The sequence below is a fragment of the Carcharodon carcharias genome, chromosome 7 (genome assembly GCF_017639515.1).
Source record: "Carcharodon carcharias isolate sCarCar2 chromosome 7, sCarCar2.pri, whole genome shotgun sequence".
Lineage (NCBI taxonomy): Eukaryota > Metazoa > Chordata > Chondrichthyes > Lamniformes > Lamnidae > Carcharodon > Carcharodon carcharias.
The window spans coordinates 6874096-6896592 of NC_054473.1; the positions used below are offsets into that span (position 1 = coordinate 6874096).

At 47.8% G+C, this 22497-nt stretch overlaps 1 protein-coding gene across 4 annotated transcripts in view; it reads left to right on the top strand.

Annotated features, from left to right (window-relative positions):
- Positions 1 to 22497, top strand: part of LOC121280096 (sodium- and chloride-dependent taurine transporter-like) — an 83488-nt gene that overhangs the window by 28083 nt on the left and 32908 nt on the right. For all 4 annotated transcript variants that reach the window (XM_041191729.1, XM_041191728.1, XM_041191727.1 and 1 more), the window contains 2 exons: positions 18838 to 18972; positions 20342 to 20576. In XM_041191729.1, the coding sequence (XP_041047663.1) occupies positions 18838 to 18972; positions 20342 to 20576 (370 nt within the window). The remainder of the gene's footprint in view (positions 1 to 18837; positions 18973 to 20341; positions 20577 to 22497) is intronic.

The following is a 22497-nucleotide window of genomic DNA, read 5'->3' on the forward strand; positions in this document are numbered from 1 at the left end:
TACCCCAGTGTTATACAGTGACAGACCCGTCCCCACCAGTACTGTACCCCAGTGTTATACAGTGACAGACCCGTCCCCACCAGTACTGTACCCCAGTGTTATACAGTGACAGACCTGTCCCCACCAGTACTGTACCCCAGTGTTATACAGTGACAGACCTGTCCACACCAGTACTGTACCCCAGTGTTATACAGTGACAGACCCGTCCTCACCTGTATTGTACCCCAATGTTATACAGTGACAGCTCTGTCCCCACCAGTTCTGTACCCCAGTGTTATACAGTGACAGACCCGTCCCCTCCAGTACTGCACCCCAGTGTTATACAGTGACAGACCCGTCCTCACCAGTACTGTACCCCAGTGTTATACAGTGACAGACCCGTCCCCACCAGTACTGTACCCCAGTGTTATACAGTGACAGACCCGTCCCCACCAGTACTGTACCCCAGTGTTATACAGTGACAGACCCGTCCCCACCAGTACTGTACCCCAGTGTTATACAGTGACAGACCCGTCCTCACCAGTACTGTACCCCAGTGTTATACAGTGACAGACCCGTCCCCACCAGTACTGTACCCCAGTGTTATACAGTGACAGACCCGTCCCCACCAGTACTGTACCCCAGTGTTATACAGTGACAGACACATCCCCACCAGTACTGTACCCCAGTGTTATACAGTGACAGAGCTGTCCACACCAGTACTGTACCCCAGTGTTATACACACCTGTCCCCACCAGTACTGTACCCCAGTGTTATACACACCTGTCCCCGCCAGTACTGTACCCCAGTGTTATACAGTGACAGACCCGTCCTCACCTGTATTGTACCCCAATGTTATACAGTGACAGCTCTGTCCCCACCAGTACTGTACCCCAGTGTTATACAGTGACAGACCCGTCCCCACCAGTACTGTACCCCAGTGTTATACAGTGACAGACCCGTCCTTTCCAGTACTGTACCCCAGTGTTATACAGTGACAGACCCGTCCCCACCAGTACTGTACCCCAGTGTTATACAGTGACAGACCCGTCCCCACCAGTACTGTACCCCAGTGTTATACAGTGACAGACACATCCCCACCAGTACTGTACCCCAGTGTTATACAGTGACAGAGCTGTCCACACCAGTACTGTACCCCAGTGTTATACAGTGACAGACCTGTCCCCACCAGTACTGTACCCCAGTGTTATACAGTGACAGACCTGTCCCCACCAGTACTGTACCCCAGTGTTATACAGTGACAGACCTGTTTCCACCAGTGCTGTACCCCAGTGTTATACAGTGACAGACCTGTCCCCACCAGTACTGTACCCCAGTGTTACACAGTGACAGACCTGTCCCCACCTGTACTGTACCCCAGTGTTATACAGTGACAGACCCGTACCCACCAGTACTGTACCCCAGTGTTATACAGTGACAGACCCGTCCCCACCAGTACTGTACCCCAGTGTTATACAGTGACAGACCCGTCCCCACCAGTACTGTACCCCAGTGTTATACAGTGACAGACCCGTCCCCACCAGTACTGTACCCCAGTGTTACACAGTGAGCCACCATATTGCCCTTCTATTCAATCCACTCGCTAGACCCAATCTAGGATATTTGGATGATGTTTTGAACAGTTGACACGGACAGGTAGCGAGAGGCTCCATGCCCAGCTCTTATTTGGAGCGAGATTCCTGGGTGTTCAGATCCCAAAGCCTCACATCCACAACAGGTATTAATTAGCTCATGCATCAGTTGAGTCTCTGCCTGCTGCCTCATTCTCAGCAGCAGTATGATAATCTCACATCATGTAACAACAGTGCATTAACTCCCAGTGAGAGCACAGAGACTGGAATCAAACTCACCTTTTATTCATTCATGGGATATGAGTGTCAACACCCAGCCTTTCTTGCCCATCTCTAATTGTTCCCACCAGTCTCACACAATTTCAATGATTTACCTAAACCCACTAAAATCACTTTTGCTATCAGCAGGTTCTAACATTTTCTTCATGTTATTTTGTCCATTATGGTTTGGTTTAAATATTCTAACTTCCGACAGACTCGCGTGCACTCTCTCCACAGACCAGAGATCAGAAATAGCCTGTCAAGTGTCTGTGACTTGTGCAGATGATGCAGGTTTGAAAGTGCTTTCGAGGTGTTAGCCATTGTGTCATGTAGGAGATGTGGCAGCTAATTTGCGCACAGCAAGCTCCCACAAACAGCAATGTGATGATGAGGAGACGATCTATTTTAGCAACGTTGGTTGAAGGGTTGCTCTGAGCATGCCGGAGAGAACTCCTCTGCTCTTCTTTGGAACCGTGGTTGTGGGGTTTTTTTTTATGCCCACCTGAGAGGGGGGATGGAACCTCGACTTAGCAGCTCTGCATTAGGAGTACATTCAAGGCTGAGATTAATAGATTCCTGGGCACCAAGGGAATTTGGTGAGAAGACAGGATAGGGGAGCTGATAAAGAAGATTGTGCCATGATTGTGTTGAATGACAGAGTGAGCTGGAGGGACAATAAGATGTATTGCTACTCTTTTATTGTCTTTTAATTTGTTTGTGTGGTGGTTCAAGCAGGAGGCTTACTACCACTTCGAGGGACATTAGGGATGGGCAGTAAATGCTGGCCTAGCCAGCGACGCTCCGATCATGTGAACAACAGAATCTCTACAGTGCTGCATGCTCTCCATTCTGCACTGAAATGCCAGCATGGTTTCTGTGACCTTCCAATTCAGAGACTAAGGTTTTACCCACCAAACAAGGGCTGACCCAAGGATCCTTATCCCTGCGCAACAGGGGTAACAGATGGAATGACCTAGTGTCAGGGTGGTGGTGTGTAGGTTATGTTATTAGACCAATCACTCAAAGGCCTGAAACAAAAACAGAATTACCTGGAAAAACTCAGCAGGTCTGGCAGCATCGGCGGAGAAGAAAAGAGTTGACGTTTCGAGTCCTCATGACCCTTCGAAGGGTCATGAGGACTCGAAACGTCAACTCTTTTCTTCTCCGCCGATGCTGCCAGACCTGCTGAGTTTTTCCAGGTAATTCTGTTTTTGTTTTGGATTTCCAGCATCCGCAGTTTTTTTGTTTTTAACTCAAAGGCCTGGTCTGCTCCAAAAAACCTGAATTAAAATCTTGCCATGGCCAGTCAAAAATGTGTTTTAAAAATGTCAGATTATTGTAAAAACCCATCTGGTTCACTGATGTCTATTAGGGAAGGAAATCTTCCATCCTTACCCAGTCTGGCCCTATATGTGACTCCAGACCCACAGCAATGTGGATGACTCCTAACTGCTCTTTGGTGACCCCCTTCATTTCCTTGAAAATTTAGCAGTTTTTCAACTACCACATTCCCAGGGCATCTGGAGGCTGACAATAAGTGTCAGCCTTACCAATGAAACACTCACCCTATAGTGAGGGGTGTGTTGTGTGTGTAAGTATAACAGTTGGTGAACAGATGTGTGTGATGTCAGTGATTATACAATCCTGAGGAATTATTCTCTCATGGTGGACTTCTGTTTCCAAATTCATTCCTTCCTAAATTCATTACTAATAAATCTTAAGGTAGACTGTGATGCTGTGTAACATTCAGTGTTAGGAAATCAATAGCTTCACTTCACACTTCTCTCCAGTTTAGTTTGCATTATGGGAGAGCTGTGAACACCACTGCACAGCATGATCCCACAGGCTCTCCTTTTATGTTTAGGAGTCAGCTGCAGCTCAGTGAGTTGCTCCCTCTCGCCTCTAAATCAGGAGCTTGTGGCTTCAAATCCCATTCCATAGAGCTGAGCACAAAATCCAGGTTAGTCCTCCCAGTGCAGTAGTGAGGGACTGCTGCATTGTCAGAGGTTCCACCTTTCGGGTCAAGTCTTAAACTGAGACCCCACCCCACCACCTGTCATTTAGGGGACTGCAAAGATCCCCCAAAGAATAGCAGGGGAGTTCTCCATGGTGCTGTGAACAATATTTATCCATCTATCAGCATCACAGAAATCGATTTATCTGGTCATTACCACATTGCTGTTTGTGGGATCTTGCTGTGCACAAGTTGGCTGCTGCATTTCCGACATTACAAAAATGACTACACTTCAAAAAGTAATTCATTGGTTATCAAGTGCTTTGAGATGTCCTGAGGTCATGAAAGGCCATGCTCCTCTGACAGTGCAGCATTCTCTCTGTACTTGTGCAGGAGCATCCAGTGAATTGTGTACATGGGCATCCAAATCTGATCGGAACTAAGGTCTTAGGAGCAGGGGGAGGCCATTCAGCCCCTTGAGCCTGCTCTGCCACTCAATAGGATCGTGGCTGATCTGACTGTGGTCTTAATTCCAATTGCCTGTCTGTCCCCCTTAACCCTTGACTCCATTGTGAATTAAAAATCTGTCTAACTTAACCTTTAAATATATTCAATGACCCAGCCTCCACTGCTCAGCGCGAGAGAGAATTCCACGGGCCAATGACTCTCTGAGAGAGAAATTCTCCTCATCTTTGTCTTAAAAGGGAGACTCTTATTCTTAAACAGTCTCTCCCATGAGGGGAAATATCCTCTCAGCATCCATACTGTCAAGTCCCCTCAGAATCTTATATGTTTCAATAAGATCACCTTTCATTCTTCCCAGCTCCAATAGTTAAAGGCCAGCCTGTTCAACCTTTCTTCAGAAGGTAAGCCCCTCCTGACTCCCCAAATCCTGTCCACCATCTACAAGGCACAAGTCAGGAGTGTGATGGAATACTCCCCACTCGCCTGGATGAGTGCAACTCCCACAACACTCAAGAAGCTCGACACCGTCCAGGACAAAACAGCCCACTTGATTGGCACCCCATCCACAAATGTTCACTCCCTCCACTACTGACGCACAGTAGCAGCAGTGTGTGTACCATCTACAAGATGCACTGCAGGAATTCACCAAGGCTCCTTGGACAGCGCCTTCCAAACCCACAAATACGACCATCTAGAAGGACAAGGGCAGCAGATAGATGGGAACACCACCACCTGGAAGTTCCCCTCCAAGTCACTCACCATCCTGACTTGGAAATATATCGGCCATTCCTTCACTGTCGCCGGGTCAAAATCCTGGAACTCCCTCCCTAACAGCACTGTGGGTGTACCTACACTACATGGACTGCAGCGGTTCAAGAAGGCAGCTCACCACCACCTTCTCAAGGGCAACTAGGGATGGGCAAAAATGCTGGTCCCAGCCAGCGAAGCCCACATCCCGTGAACAAATTTTTAAAAATGGGTTGAAAATTCATACACCAACAATCAAAAACCTAATATTAAAAAAAAACAGTTGCTTAAACAGGCAGTAATTTTGCAGGGTTTTAACCGATAACCTTGTGTTGATATCTACCCAAAAATATTGTGCTGTGAAATATATTCTTTGCTTCCCTTGGCAAAATTCAGACAGTCTGTGTTTCCGATTCTTACTGGTCAGTGGGGAGCAGCCATTTTGTGAAATGTTTTCCTTTTGCAGAGCCTGCCAATGTTGTCTTGTAAATAAACGATTGGGCAGCTCTCAGGAGGCCGTAAAAATAAAAGCTCAACTGCCCCGAGCTCTCCATCCTCCACACCCCACCTCCACACACCCTCATCGTGGAGCGAGGGCTGAGCCGATACTTAAAGCAGCCCCGTTTTGCAAGGGGTCCCGTGTGTAGGGGGAGGAGCCAGGGGTAGAGGGCACGTGTGTCCCTCACAGTCTGTATGATGCAGCTGAGTGTCAGTGCCCTCTGCTTTCACCCAGCCACACAAGGAGCCTTTGAGAGTTGCAGACACGGCTGAATGGAAAACTCAGAGTTTAAGGTTTTGCAGCAACTGCCAAGCAGCAAGCGTTGCTTATTCTGATTGCCTGCCCGCCCACATAATAACTTATTCTAAATATTTTCAGAAAAGAAATCAGCATTGTTTACATGGCTTCATTGTCCTGTGCAGCAGAACGCTGAGCTCAGGGAAACAATTGAGTTATCAGGAGAGGTGGGAGTTAATGATATCAAACCACACAGAAGGAGGCTATTCAACCCATCATGCCGATGCCAGCTCTTTGAAAGAGCTATCCAACATCACTACACATCGTGTGGAATTCAAACAAAGCTGCTTCCCCATATTGCTCTCTCCTGATTCCGGTGATATCTGGCTCCTTCACTCAAACGTGACTGACACAACAGGCTTAGGTGCTATAATTAACAATCCCTGACTGCTAACAGAAGGCTTGAGTGACGAGATCACTCTCTAGAGGGGGAGGGAGCGAGCAGTCACCTTTCCCTAGCTCCTGCCAAGTGACCAATCGAAGGTTCCATTACCTTTGTGCTGAAGCAGGGTTAAAGTAACACCGTGACCCTGACCTCCTGAACCCTATGGGCAATAATTTCTCTGTCATTGTGTGTGTATGTGTGTGTGTTTGGGGGGGGGGGTTGCGTGTGTTTGGAGGGGGTGCGTGTGTGTGGGGGGTGGGATGTGTGTGACTGTGTGTGAGTTGGTTTAAAAGGAATCAGGACTCTCTTGGCAATGTTCTTTGAGCCGGAGAACAACTGCTTCTACCCAGAGCCCTTTCCAGAAACACAGGAGTCAGAATGGAGGCTGCAGAGGGGGCAGTGAAGCTGTGGACAGGTGTGTTTCTGTTGGAACAGTTGGGTTTTTGCTGGGCGCTGTGGGGATTCTGCTGCAGGTTAATACAAGAAATCATTTCTCATTTTTCCCAGAGGACTGCAGAAAATTCTCACCCATCTTTCAGGTTTTTGCTGGGCCATTTCGGGGCATTTAGACAAATGGGAGACTCAGTGGAGGAGCAGGGTGATATGGGGGCGAGGCCCAGGGGGCGAGGGGGTGGGGGGGTGGGGTGCGTTGGTGGGGCAGGCTCAGTCCCCCAGGTATGTGCTGAGCTGATATCAGACAGTGAGGGGGAAGTTCTCCCAGATCCCAGCAGCCCATTACAATCCAGTGATGCCGGGGGGAAAGTATGGGCATGAGCGCTGGCCGAGGGCTGTTAGGATGGAACTGTGATGCACCACTTGGTTGAATAGTTGGCCAGCACTCACTGTCTGGGCTTGACTGTCTGACAAAGCGCTGCTTGCATCAGCTTGCTTTTGATGGGCAATGTAACTGAGATGATCCCACTGCCAGTCGCTGTAGAGTGTTTCAGAAGAACAGAAACAGCTGAGCATAACTGTTCACAACAACTTTGTTTGTAGACTCCCACTCTGCGGTGGGAACAGGCAGGAGGCGGGCAGCCTCCGTGGGGAGCGGGTAGAATTTTGGAGACGCCTCACGGGAGGAGCAACAGTGGTCAGTTGTCGATGCACAAACAAAGCAGGACATGTGTGGGTGTGTGTGTGCGCACATGCATGTGCGCAACTCCAGCCAGAATTGTTAAAGTCACTGGTTGAAGTCCAAGAGGTTTTCATTTCAGGCCATTTGGGGTTGGTTGTGTATTAGATGTGGGGATGGAAAGGGAAAGTAGCTCTGAGTTACTGAGATAACTTGTTTATTTGGCACTCAGTCAGACATAAGCGCAGCCTTAACTGATAACAAGGCCGGTCTCCAAGGAATGCAAACAGTTTAAAGCACACTTTGCATGGAGATCGAGCCTGTGCCCACACAAAGCAAGCTCAACGTTGATGTTATGAAGCAGGGTTAAAAGATACACCAGTGAGCGGAGGTAACAAACAGTCTGGACACACGGCCCTCTGCAAACACTCTGCAGGTACTGGAGGTCCTGCTGTGGAAAGAATAGACCTGGATTGTCCAGTTAACCTTTTTGAGAAGTTTCAGAGTTTCCTCTTTTCAGAGGCTTTAATTTATTCTCCCGGGCATTATGGAATATTGTCCATATTTGGGTGAATAGTAGATAGTCTACTGAGGAATGACCTCAATGGACACAATGGGGTTCCTTATCGATCCCAGCAGCCACCAATGATTCACTCGGCTTCTCTTCTCCTGCACCGTTACCTCTGGTTTGGCCCGAGGATCTATCCTTGACCGCAGCCCCCCCCCCACCCTGCCCCCCGCTCCTGTTTCGCATCTACATGTTGCCTCTTGGTGACATCATCCGAAGGCACAGTGTGCGGTGACCAGACCCAGCTCTACCTCACCAGCCCCTCTCTCGACCCTCTCACTGCCCCTAAATGATCAGACTACTCATCCGACATTCGCTACAGGGGTAAGCAGAAACTTCCAGTGTGTTCAGTCCCTGTCACAAACCCCAATCGCTAGCTACCAATTCCGGTCTTCTCCCTGGCAACAGTCTCAGGCTTAAGCAAACCATTCGCCATCTTGGTGTCACATTTGACCCCGAGCTGAGCTTCAAGCCACATATTCCCGCCATCACTAACACCACCTACTGGCACCTCAGTAACGTCAGCCAGCTCCACCCCAATCGCCTGCGGCTGAAGCCTTGCCCTTCCCTTTGTTACCTCTGGATTCAACTATTCCAACACACTCGTGACCTACCTCCTACATTTTACCCACCATAAACTCCCGGTCATCCAAAATTCTGCTGTCTATTTCCAAACATGTACCAAATCCAACTGACCTATCACCTTCCTACTTGCTGATCTACGATGGCTCCTTGTTTTTTTTATTCATTCACAGGATGTGGGTGTCACTGGCTGGGCCAGCATTTATTGCCCACCCCTAATTGCCCTTGAGAAGGTGGGGGTGAGCTGCCTTCTTGAGCCGCTGCAGCCCATGTGGTGTAGGTACACCCACAGTGCTGTTAGAGAGGGAGTTCCAGGATTTTGACCCAGTGACAGTGAAGGAACAGTGATATATTTCCAAGCCAGGATGGTGAGTGGCTTGGAGGAGAACTTCCAGGTGGTGGTGTTCCCATCTATCTGCTGCCTTTGTCCTTCTAGGTGGTAGCGGTCGTGGGTTTGGAAGGTGCTGTTGAGGGTACACACTGCTGCTACTGTGCATGTTTGTAGATGAGGTGCCAATCAAGTGGGTCACTTTTCCCTGGTTAGGCAACACTACAGTTTAAAAATTCCCGGTCTTGCTTTCAAATTGCTCCCTGGCCTCCAGCCCTCTGAGATCTCTGTAATCTCCTCCAGCCCTCTGAGATCTCTGTAATCTCCTCCAGCCCTCTGAGATCTCTGTAATCTCCTCCAGCCCTCTGAGATCTCTGTAATCTCCTCCAGCCCTCTGAGATCTCTGTAATCTCCTCCAGCCCTCTGAGATCTCTGTAATCTCCTCCAGCCCTCTGAGATCTCTGTAATCTCCTCCAGCCCTCTGAGATCTCTGTAATCTCCTCCAGCCCTCTGAGATCTCTGTAATCTCCTCCAGCCCTCTGAGATCTCTGTAATCTCCTCCAGCCCTCTGAGATCTCTGTAATCTCCTCCAGCCCTCTGAGATCTCTGTAATCTCCTCCAGCCCTCTGAGATCTCTGTAATCTCCTCCAGCCCTCTGAGATCTCTGTAATCTCCTCCAGCCCTCTGAGATCTCTGTAATCTCCTCCAGCCCTCTGAGATCTCTGTAATCTCCTCCAGCCCTCTGAGATCTCTGTAATCTCCTCCAGCCCTCTGAGATCTCTGTAATCTCCTCCAGCCCTCTGAGATCTCTGTAATCTCCTCCAGCCCTCTGAGATCTCTGTAATCTCCTCCAGCCCTCTGAGATCTCTGTAATCTCCTCCAGCCCTCTGAGATCTCTGTAATCTCCTCCAGCCCTCTGAGATCTCTGTAATCTCCTCCAGCCCTCTGAGATCTCTGTAATCTCCTCCAGCCCTCTGAGATCTCTGTAATCTCCTCCAGCCCTCTGAGATCTCTGTAATCTCCTCCAGCCCTCTGAGATCTCTGTAATCTCCTCCAGCCCTCTGAGATCTCTGTAATCTCCTCCAGCCCTCTGAGATCTCTGTAATCTCCTCCAGCCCTCTGAGATCTCTGTAATCTCCTCCAGCCCTCTGAGATCTCTGCGCTTCTCCAATTCTGAACGCTGGGTTGATATTCTGGACTGGTCCTTAGCTCCAAGATGTATGAGGGCCTCTCTATGTAATGACGATACTTTAGGGAGGGTGCGAAGATGAAGAGGAACACACTGGGAAGGCACCTCAGCTACTTATGCCTTTGTAAGTGGCTGAAGGTTCTCAAGTATGAGAACTTGTGTGGGAACAGCCTTGGGGCCCAACACCACAGGCCTTTAGATGATTGGGATGTCCTCCTGTCAGGAAAGGCACTCCAGCGATAAAGACAAAGGAAGATTGGCATTTCTACAGCAACCTCAGGACATCTCAATGCACTTTACAGCCAATGAAGTACTTCTTGAAGTGGAGTCACTGTTGTAATGTACAAAAGCAGCAGCCAATTTGTGCACAGCAAGATCCCACAAACAGCGAGGTGATAATGACCAGATCATCTGGTTTTTGTGATGTTGGTTGAGGAATAAATATCAACCAGGACACACTCTCTCCTACAAGGTAGCCATGGGATATTTTATACCTCCCACCCCACCCCAGCTGCCAGTCAGGCCAATGGGGCTTCGATTTAACATCTCATCCAAAAGATGGTGCCTCCAGCTGAGAGAGTGCTGCACTGGAAGTGTCAGTCCTGATTTTTTTTTATGTTCAAATGCTAGAGTGGAATTTAATCCTACAACATTGAGACTCAAAGGTAAGAGTGTTACCCATTGAGTTGGGTGTGTCAGTGATGCTGTCAGTCTTTCTGGGAGCTGGCACACACTTGCCCATGCAGATGGCGCAGTCATGTTGACGCGCATAATCTCATCCCATTTACTTACATAAGGGGCCATTGTGTGTGGTTTTTTGGAATATTTACGAGTGAGGCTGCCTCTCGGGGTCTGGAAGCTCTCAGTGCTCCATTAGCAAACTGCATTCTGCAGGCGCTGGCACTGGCGTTTACTGTGCTGCCATTAAGAATGTGGCAAAGTTTGAAAAACAATGTGCCAACTGAATTCATTTTATGTTCATGTAAAATCGGCCTACAAAGTGATGATTCAGTCAGAAGGAATGTTAGCAGAGCTGGACAGACTAGAACTGATCCCAAAGGACAGAACGTTACTTCAACAAGTGGTTTATTTTCTTTTATTCTTTCATGGGGATGTGGGCACCGCTGGCAGGCCGGGATTGGTTCCCCATCGTTGAGACCGATGAACCGTCCGCCTTGAGCTGCCACAGTCCCTGTTGTAGCACTGGGCTGTTTAATTATTTGGCATTTGATTATGTGTGCCTGTTGACTGTTGCCTGCTATTAGCCGAGTCTGGGCGAGGTTACAGGAAGAGAAACTGAAAATAAGCTGCAGAAATTTTAAAAGCAACTGTAAATAAAGTTCCTGTTCAGACAAATAAACTGTTGTCAGCCTCTGTATACCTTCAAGGTGAAAAAAAAACACAGGAGGGTGTAGGTACACCCACTGTGCTGTTAGGGAGGGAGTTCCAGGATTTTGACCCAGCGACAGTGAAGGAACGGCCGATATATTTCCAAGTCAGGATGGTGTGTGACTTGGAGGGGAACTTCCAGGTGGTGGTGTTTCCATCTATCTGCTGCCCTTGTCCTTCTAGATGGTAGAGATCATGGGTTTGGAAGGTGCTGTCTAAGGAGCCTTGGTGAATTCCTGCACTGCATCTTGTAGATGGTACACACACTGCTGCTACTGTGCATCGGTAGTGAAGGGAGTGAATGTTTGTGGATGTGGCACCAATCAAGTGGGCTGCTTTGTCCTGAATGGTGTCCAGCTTCTTGAGTGTTGTTGGAGCTGCACTCATCCAGGCCAAGTGGGGAGTCCATCACACTCTTGACTTGTGCCTTGTAGATGGTGGACAGGCTTGGGGGAGTCAGGAGGTGAGTTACTCATTGCATGATTCATAGCCTCTGACCTGCTCTTGTAGCTACAGTATTTATATGGCTAGTCCAGTTCAGTTTCTGGTCAATGGTAATCCCCCAGGATGTTGATAGTGGGGGATTCAGTGATGGTAATGCCATTGAACATCAAGAGGAGATGGTTAGATTCTCTCTTGTTGGAGATGGTCATTGCCTGACACTTGGGTGGCATGAATGTTACTTACCGCTTGTCAGCCCAAGCCTGGATATTGTCCAGGTCTTGCTATATTTGGACATGGACTGCTTCAGTATCTGAGGAGTTGCGAATGGTGCTGAACATTGTGCAATCATCAGTGAACATCCCCACTTCTGACTTTATGATGGAAGGAAGGTCATTGATGAAGCAGCTGAAGGTGTTTGGGCCGAGGACACTACCCTGAGGAACTCCTGCAGTGATGTCCTGGAGCTGAGGTGATTGACCTCCAACAACCACAACTATCTTCCTTTGTGCTAGGTTTGACTCCAACCAGTAGAGAGTTTTCCCCCTGATTCCCTTTGACTCCAGTTTTGCTAGGGCTCCTTGATGTCACACTCGGTCACATGCAGCCTTGATGTCAAGGGCAGTCACTCTCACCTCACCTCAGGAGTTCAGCTCTTTTGTCCATGTTTGAACCAAGGCTGTAATGAGGTCAGGAGCTGAGTGGCCCTGGCGGAACCCAAACTGGGCATCAGTGAGCAGGTTATTGCTGAGTAGGTGCTACTTGATCATGCTCTCAACAACTTCCACCACCTTGCTGATGATTGAGGGTAAACTCACCATCCCCTTCTCAAGGGCAGTTAGGGTTGGGCAACAAATGCTGGCCTAGTCAGCAACATCCACAGCCCATGGAACAATAAAAGACTGATGAGATGCTTATTGGTCGGATTGGATTTGTCCTACTTTTCGTCAACAGGACATAACTGGGTCCTATAAAACTCTCACTCTGTATAAAACTAACCCCTCACATCTGTTGGGATGAAGGTGATTAGGGTCCTGGAAGATGCATTCACATTGTTACCTTTTAGACTATTAATTGGCCCATGAACTGTTCCACTAATGCACCCTGTGCTCTAATGGAAAGTTATGAAGACACCAAAACATCATTTGACTGAATTAGTCTCCTATTGGCAATTCCTGGAGTTGCAATCTCTTAGTCTGATTGTAGTGGGGGCAGTAATTGGAGAAGATGATTTTACTTTGGTGTTGTGCCTCTTGCATTGTTCTTATACCGACTCTGTCTGGAGCAGTTAGTCCGAGGAGACTCCGTGGGTAATTCATCTACCTCTCGTGGGGTTCCACAGGACTATTTGTCTCCCTTGCTGAGCTTATCTAATGGCCCAGCTCAGAGCCCTGAGCTGTGAGAGCTCCGTGTTAATGGCTAGTGTACTTCTGTGCCGGAGACTCCGCCTGACAAGATTGCAGGGCACCTCAGGTCATAAATGACCTAAAATCTGAAAAGAAAAACAAAAGATGGTGTCAGACAGAGATGCTAGTGGTGGATTCCAGGTTACTGAGGGACTGCAGATAAGGTGAAACGTTTGACAGAGGGCCTCTCTCACTGAAATGAATTATCTCATTGTGCAAAGTAAGAAGTGGCATGACCCCTGGGAAGAGAATTCCCCCCCTGGAGTTGGAGAGAGACCCTTGAGATTGGAGTTAAAATGCAGATCGGTCATGATCTAATTGAATGTTGGAACAGGCTCGAGGGGCTGAACGGCCTCCCCCTGTTCCTGTGTTCCTGATGCAGTGAGATTTCTGATAAAGATTTGCTCTCTGCCTCTCGGAAGTGGAAAGATGGTAAAAGCAGAGCAGAATCCTTTGTTTTCATGTTCAGGCTGAGTCATGGTGACACAGTGACAGTGGCAATTGCTCCAATTACATTCTCACCCTGTTTCTGTCACATGCTCAGTATCTACCTCATCTATTTCCTCTACTGTGACCAAAGCAGCTCTTGAAAAGAAATAAGTTTCACCCAAATTTGCTGTGGCAGTTCAGCCTTAACGATCACTGGTGACAGGAATCTGGGAATTGCGAGCAGTGTTCCTATCTGGCATTTATTTTATTCTGCCTCCAATTCTCTATGTAAAAACTCAGCCCCCTCATCACCAGCCCTACGCTACATCAGCGCAACTGTGCACATCACCCTGTGAACAGCCTGTCAGTTTGGGCTGACGAACTCTCCACCTCCTCTCTCCTCTCCCTCACACTGTCTTGGCATTGTAATTTACTGTATAGTCCTTCACACTGATATGGCAAGGGTAAGTGTTCTAAATATAGGACAGCACATAGCCATCAGCCTCTCGGTAATAAAATCCATCGAGGGAGCTGAGCTGAGCGTGTTGGTGCTGTGTGTTCCAATTGAGCAGCTTGTGTGTCAGCATCAGCCCTGTCTCAAAAAAGACACCAGACTGGTCTGTTGTTGCTGCTGTTTCCAGTGATTGTTTTGCAATGATTGAACAATGACGTTATAACCACTCGGTTCAGTAGCAAAATGTTTACCTAAAGGACGTCCAAATATAGCCCCTTCCCTTTCACCCAGCAGCTCACACACACACAGTGTCACACTCTCACATGTATACACACACATACTCAGTCACTCAGACAAACACACATGGACAGATTCTCACACACCCTCTTATGCAAATGTAGAAATTCTGAACCTACAACAAGGGCAGCAGACAGATGGGAACACCACCACCTGGAAGTTCCCCTCCAAACCACACACCATCCTGACTTGGAAATATATCGGCCGTTCCTTCACTGTCGCTGGGTCAAAACCCTGGAACTCTCTCCCTAGCAGCACTGTGGGTGTACCTACACCACATGGACTGCAGCGGTTCAAGAAGGCAGCTCACCCACCACCTTCTCAAGAGGCAATTAGGGATGGGCAATAAATGCTGGCCCAGCCAGCGAAGCCCACATCCCGTGAATGAATTAAAAAAATACTAGATTGTAACACCAGCAGCACCAAGCAAGTAAAACTCTTTACAGCTGAAGCTTTAATCTGGGTCTATTCTCTCCAACAGGCTGACAAGTCTTGTGAGTTGCAGCCCATTTGCTGATCCTGCTCATTGTCTAATGGTGAACAGGTCCTCCCAATGTGTCGATCCAGTCAGGGGCCATTACTGCAAATTACTTCCAGACTGTTGATGCCTTGTGAGGGTCCTTTCTGCCTCTCTTTCCTCCTCCTAAGACCCTCCTTTCAACTTACCTCTTTGGACAGCTGTTTGCTCATCTGTTCTAATGTTTCTTTCTTTTGGCTCGGTGCTATTTTTAATCTGGTGACACCCCAGTGATGCACCTTGGGGGGTTTTAATGTAGCTGCTATGTAAATGCAAGTTGTTGTTGAATTTGCACTAGACTGTGTTCCTTTCAAGAATGAAAGAAGAAAGGACATAATTTTACCGCATTTTTCTGGACATATTCCAGAACACTTGCCAATCAGTGTACTATTTTTAAAATTCAATCAGTTACATAGAAAATCAGATAAACAACAATCTCATCTGTTCTTGTGATGTTGTTTGAGGAATAAATATTGTCCAGGATCCCAGGGAAAACTCCCCCGCTCTACTTTAAAATAGTGCCGTGGGGTTTTTTACACCCACCCAAGAGGGGAGACGTCCAGAGACTTGAGGCCTATAATCCAGGAGTAATTCTGGTGCCGTTAATGAGAGAGCGCCACACTGTTGGACGTGCTGTCTTTCAGATGAGACATGGAGCCAAGATCTCTGTCTGTCCTCTCAGGCGGATGTAAAATATCCCCAAGGCCACTATTTGAAGATCACAGGAGTTTCTCTCCCCAATGCCCTGGATAATATTTATCCCTTGACGGATACCACAAAAAAAAACAAATTGTTGGCTCGTTCAATGTATTGCTGTTTGTGGGATCTTGCTGTGTGCAAATTGGTGTGACACTTGCTACGTCGCAACAGTGGCTACTCTTCTAAAATACTGAACTGAGTGTAAAGTGTTTCGGGGTGTCCTGAGGTTGGGAAAGACACGACAGAAGTGTAAATCTTTGTTGGTTGCTATTTTCTCAGTACACTGCTGAGGCGGTATCATTGCTGACCTCCTCTGGACCAATGCTGCAATCCAGATGGGTTTGAGGCCCTCTAATGATTCTGTTTTAGAAACACTCTGCAGTATGCAGTTTATCCCAGTTAGTCCCTTCCAGATCCTAGAAGTGCTTAAGATTTTGAAATACATTTTGCCGACTAAAGTGCAAACACCCATCACCCTCTGTGCAGCCTTGCCTCTCCCTATCTCTGGAACCTCGTCCAGCCTCACAACCCTCTGAGATCTCTGCGTTCCTCCAATTCTGGTCTCTTGACCATCCCTGGTTTTAATCGTTCTACCATTGGTGGCTGTGCCTTCAGCTGCCTGGGTCTCAAGCCCTGGAATTCTCCCCCTAACGCTCTCGACCTCTCTACCTCTCTTTCCCCCTTTTAAGATACTCCTTAAAACCTACCTCACCTCAAGCTTTTGGTCCCCTGCCCGAATGATGCTCGGTGTCAAATTTTGTCCGATTTTACGGTCTTGTGAAGCTCCTTGGGATACCATTAGCACAATATAAACACGTTTTATTTATTGTGGTGACCACCAGCAGAAAGAAGCCAGAGATTTTACAGCCTGGGAATAAACAAGAGTAATCTCGCTCTGTAACTAGCCACTCAGGTTACTACCTATTGAATCCCCTTCTTAGGATACCCGAGCTGTGGCCTTCAGGATGGGTGAAGCCCATGAGCTTGTGGCAGACCCTAGAAGTAATGCAGCAGGAGACATTCAAGGGGAGATATCTTCAGTTCATGCATGTCATGGAGTTTGACCCTAATTTTCACAGAGGAATGAAATGCATGGCCTCTTTTTCTGAATTAAATCTTTTTTTTTGGAAAAAGTAAAGAGAAAGTCATAAATTTCTGAGAAAGTATCTTAATAAATGGAAATGGGGAAAGCTAGAAAGTAAGAATTGTTGTACTTGAAGGCTGCTCCTGGGAGTGCAATGACCCTGAGTTCATAGCGAGATTATAGAGCTCTTACGGCGCAAAGTGAGTCATAGGCATTTATATGAAGTACTTACTCAACCTTTACATTAATAAACCCAAGGTTAAATTTATCAGAAAGTGAATTATAGTGTATTTATATATCTCAGGAAAAAATGTTAATGCTGTTAATGTTAAAGCTGGACTTGTTCCAACTTCAGCCTCTCAGACAGAATAAACGACCTTTAACGTGAAGCCATTTGAATTGTGAGATAACTTGCAGTCAGGGTGCGATGCCCCTCAATTAAGCAGCGTGTGTGGCCTCTCTGCAACCCTTGGACTCTAGGCGGTTGATATCGGTGATGTGGCTAAGGCATAAATGTTTGGCGCCAGCGGGCAAGAAGAACACAAACTTGTGCTGTCAGCAGCAAAAATCTGTTTTAAAAGCAAACAAACAAAACAAAAATCTCCCAATGTCTCCCCTCTATTTTTGTCTGAAGCCAAATGGGAGTGGGGAGGTGACTGCCAGCCTCCTTCTGTCATCAACTCAGGTCCTTAGGCGCTAGTGGGAGGTTCAACTGTGGAAGACGTTGCAGCCTATCGCCCTTCTACTCCCCATCCTCCAATCCTTGACCAAGCAGGACTGAATGAACAGTGATGGAACCAGAGAACGTTCAATAGCACAGACCGGGGATCGAGAGTCTTTAATGGTTAGATGGCACAATAGTTTAGTCTCTTTTGAGTTAGTAACCCCCTTGGGCCAGCTGGTGCTCAACTCGGTCTTTCCCCACTCAATAGCAAGGTTAGGATTCTCGTCAGTGTCAAGGATAAGGGGCTCATTGAGTCTCATGCACAGCATGAAATTGGAGCCTTGTTCCAGCTGCCATATTTATGTCTATGTGGTATGGTGCTGGGCGGGGGGGGGGGGGGTATCCACACAGCACCCCCTGTGGGACTGGAGGCAGCACTGCTCATGACATCCTCTCACAGCGCCCCCTCTAGGACCGGAGGCAGAACTGCTCATGGCATCCACACAAAGTGTCCCTTCTAGGACTGGAGACAGTATCTCCCCTAACGTCCACACACAGCACCCCCTAGAAGACTGGAGGCAGCACAGACACTGACATCCACACACACATGGCCCCTGGAGGCAGCAGAGACCATGACACCCAAACACAGCGCCTCCTGCAGGACTGCATTGTTGTTGCACTGTAGTGATCAATTAGTAGAAAATTAAATTAAACCTTTGAAAACACAAATTGCCAAATTACCTGGCTGCTTCACGTGAATGAAAGAGGCTAACTTCAACAGAAGACGAAAGCAGATAGCATGTTAAACAGGGTTTCTGATTGCTACCTTGGTGATTTGGAAATGATTGTTAGAAATGAAGGGGAGGAAGTTTTCACATAATTTTACATCTAGACCCTCTGATTAGGGAAATCATTCCCTCTGGGTACCAAGCTTTTCTGTGGTGCTGCAGCCTAGATTGAGGCAGGTATTGAGCCTCAAATTATTTTAATTCAAATCAGATTTGCAAAAGCCTCCCACATCATAAAATTACCCTACGCAGGAGGCCATTCAGCCCATTGTGTCGGTGCCAGCTCTTCCCTGCTCTTTCCCCATCGCCCTGAATATTTTTCCTTTTCAAATATTTATCCAGTTCCCTCCTGAAAGTTATTATTGAATCTGCTTCCACCGCCCTTTCAGGCAGCGCGTTCCAGATCACAACAACTCACTGGGTAAAAACTCTTCATTCCTCCCTCACTCAACCATCTCTATCAAATCTCCCCTTAACCTTCTGTGCTCTAAGGAGAACAATCCCAGCTTCTCCTGTCTCCCCACGTGATCTAAAGTCCCTCAATTCTGGTACCTTTCTGGTAAATCTCCTTTTGTACCCTCTCCAAGACCTTCCTAAAGTGTAGACACAATTCCCTCACTGAGATCCAACCAGCAGCTTTGTAGACTGACTTCATTTTAATGGATAAAGAACAAGAATGAGTTTTTTTTTATCCCTGTGAGGATCTTGGTTCCCTCACTTAATATTTCTGAATTGTTTTTTCTCTGTGCAGGTGCTTTTCTTATCCCATATTTTATCTTCCTGATTGGTGGAGGTCTGCCTGTGTTCTTCCTGGAGGTAGCACTTGGTCAGTACACTTCCCAAGGGGGCATCACCTGTTGGGAGAAACTCTGTCCCATTTTCTCTGGTAAGTGACAACACTCAGTGTAATGTCGAGGCTAATCTCCCTCAGGGGGCCTGAGGAAGAGGCGGAGGGAAGAATCGAGATGGGGGATGGGGGGGGGGGTGGCGGCGGTGTGGCCAAGAAATTGTCAAGAACGAATGGATAGGCTTGTTTGCTAGCCAAGGATATCAAGGGAGATGGAGCTAAAGTGGGTGAATGGAATTAAGGTACAGATCAACCAAGATCTGACTGAATGCCAGAATAGGCATTCTGGCCTGTCCTCCTTCTCTTCCTCTCTTCCTATGATTGAGAAAGTTAAGAGAGAGGTAAAGGAAATTTTGTAGCCCAGGTCTAATTAAAGCCATGAACGACGCAAGCTAAAAACCTGGTCTTGAGTTCCTGTAGCCTTCTGATTTGAAGTCGATGAAGAGTATTATTACAGAGGGCAGCACTGCTCCACCCAATGCAGAGGTTAAATTTGAACCCCACACCTCCCCAACCCCCACCCCCGAATCATCTGTGTTTTTAAAATTTAATTCTCAGGACGTTGTCATCGTTGATATGTCCAGCCCTTCCTGCCCTGAGAAGATGGCAGTGAACCTTCTTCATGAACTACTGGCCATGTCTGAAATAACGGAATGCCTCACTCGGACAACTGAGAGGGCAGTTAAGAGCCAAACACATTGGTGTGGGGATTGGAGTCACACACAGGCCCAGGCTGGATAAACCTGTTGGATTTTGACCGGATTTCATGGTTACATTTAGTGTGACACCCAACGGTTTATTCTTTAATTCAAATGCCCGGATTGGGATTGGGGTTCCACTGGGTCATTAATGCAGGCAGTCCAACAGCCCCCAACCCAATCCGGTGCGCATCCTGCTGGATGTGTGGGGAAGAATCAGGTCTTGGCAGGTAGCCCCTCCCCACCCCACATCCCCCCAAGGTCACATGCCCAGCTAGGGCTTACTGAGGATTCCAGTCAAGATGAATCAGTACACTATGAGGTGATCTACACTCTGCACCTCAACGAGAGTTGGGAGTTACCCCTTTGTATTCATCTTTCACGGGATGTGGGCGCCACTGGCAAAGCCAGCATTTGTTGCCCATCCGTAATTGCCCCTGAACTGAGTGGCCTTGCTGGGCCATTTCAGAGGGACAGTTAAGAGCCAACCACTTGGTTGCGGGATTCACACCCAGTTAGATCGGAAATCAGGATGGGAGGTGAGGGGTAGTTAAGGAGGTGCTCGACATCATGGAGAATGCGGAAATGGGATGGGTGGGAATGTGGGTTTGGAGGCGGGAGGAGGGACCAGTGGGTGGGCGGTGGATTGTTAATTGTTTGCTTACTTCCTTCTTAAAGAGAAAGATTATCTTGTGTCTTTGGTTGGCTAGGAATCGGCTGTGCGTCCATCGTCATTGTCTCCTTGTTGAATGTTTACTACATCGTAATTCTGGCCTGGGGACTCTACTACCTCTTCCAGACCTTTCAGAGTGAACTGCCCTGGGCTAGATGTGGCCACAAATGGAACACTCCGCACTGCATCGAGGACACACTGAGGAGGAACCTCTCTGTCTGCATGACCTGCAATGGCACCAACTACACGTCACCTGTGACAGAATTTTGGGAGTAAGGAAAGCCAGCAATTCCATTCTCGTGTCTTTTAATATAAACCACATATAAAACAAAGCCGCAATCCAGCCAGATCAGGCCATGCTCATAGGGCTGATCGCTCCACCAGTGGGCAGCTGACACTCTGGGCAGCTCAGGTTGTTAAACGTGCTACCCAGTGTGAGTTGTACAAAGCCTGCTTGTCCACTGCAGTGGTGGCTGCCCTTGGACTCGCAGGCCCCTGTGTGAGCATGCTGGGTAAAACCACACTCGTTCTTTCAAAGAGCAAGCATGGGCATGATGGGCTGAATGGCCTCTCTGTGTGCTGTATCAATCTCTGATCGTGCACACTGTACAAATGCAGCATAAAATCAGGACTGTGCCCCAGTTGCAGAGAGCCATGAAGCTCACTGTCACATGTAATTCCTCTGGTCGACTCCTATCCCTCTGTCCTCATTGCTACTACCCATGTCAGTGTTCTGGTGCACTAACCAATTTGGAAAGGCTTCTAACTCCAATTGTCTCCTCATTAGACAATCTACTTCTCCATTTGTCACTGTGATAACCTCAGTAGTGACTCACCAGTCCCCACTGGATACCCACCTCCACCATTTGGCTTAAAGTTGTACTTCTCTCTGAAATCCAGCTCACTTTCTCTGGGTAACACTGGCTGTGTTGGTAAAACTTCCTTTTTTTTTCATTTACAGGATGTGGGCGTCGCTGGCTGGCCCAGCATTTATTGCCCATCCCTAACTGCTCCTTGAGAAGGTGGTGGTGATCTGCCTTTTTGAATCGCTGCAGTCCGTGTGGTGTAGGTACACCCACAGTGCTGTTAGGGAGGGAGTTCCAGGATTTTCACCCAGCGACAGTGAAGGAACGGCGATATGTTTCCAAGTCAGGATGGTGTGTGACTTGGAGGGGAACTTCCAGATGGTGGTGTTCCCATCTATCTGCTGCTCTAGTCCTTCTAGATGGTAGTGGTTGTGGGTTTGGAAGGTGCTGTCGAAGGAGCCTTGGTGAATTCCCGCAGTGAATCTTGTAGATGGTACATACTGCTGCTACTGTGCGTCGGTGGTGGAGAGAGTGCTCTCACTTCAATTTGAAAAAGTCCTGATTTGGCTCTGCTGCCCCATATCAGAACTTGGACCAAGTCCCGTATATCCACCCTGTATATCCCACATATCCATCCTGCATATCCACCCTGACCTGGCTGCCAGTCTGACAACGGTTCAATTATAACATTTCCAAACTTGCTTTTCAGTTTCTCCTCACCCTCCCCACCCCTTTCTGTGTAATCTCTTCCAACCTGGTGAGATCTCTGCATTGCTCCAATTCTGGCCTCTTGAGCATCCCTCATTTCCATCGCTCCACCATCGGTAGCTGTGCCTTCGGTTGCCTGGGCCCTAAGATCGGGAAATCCCCCCCCCCCCCCCACCACTAAACCCTCCATGTTTTTCCCCTTCTTTAAGATGCTCCTTAAAATCTACCAACCCATTGGTTACCTGTCCTAATGTCTCCTCCTGTGTCTCAATGTCAAATCGTATTTGATTAAGCTCCAATGAAGCACTTTGGGACAGTTTATTGTGTAAAAAGTGCTATATAAATGTCAATTGTTGTTGACTCTGCTTCTTACTTTGATCTGTCCCTCAGCCTTACACCAGGACCTTCTCAATCCTACCACGTCACCGCTCTTGGTCTTGGACTTTGACCCTTGTGGTCTCAGTTAGGTGTTGATACAATTCACAGGTTACTTGGTTTCTTGGAATTCCTTTTCCTGCAAAAGTTCCCAACACTTTCCATTTCTCCATCTCCAAGGCGACACTTCCAAGTTTTTGGATTGTTGCTCCTGGGGTGATCTTCCTTACCCTGGTGGACAGGTGTCTACATTCAAAGACTGTTCTATCTCTCACCTTCTGCCCGTTACTTAGCATGTCTATCA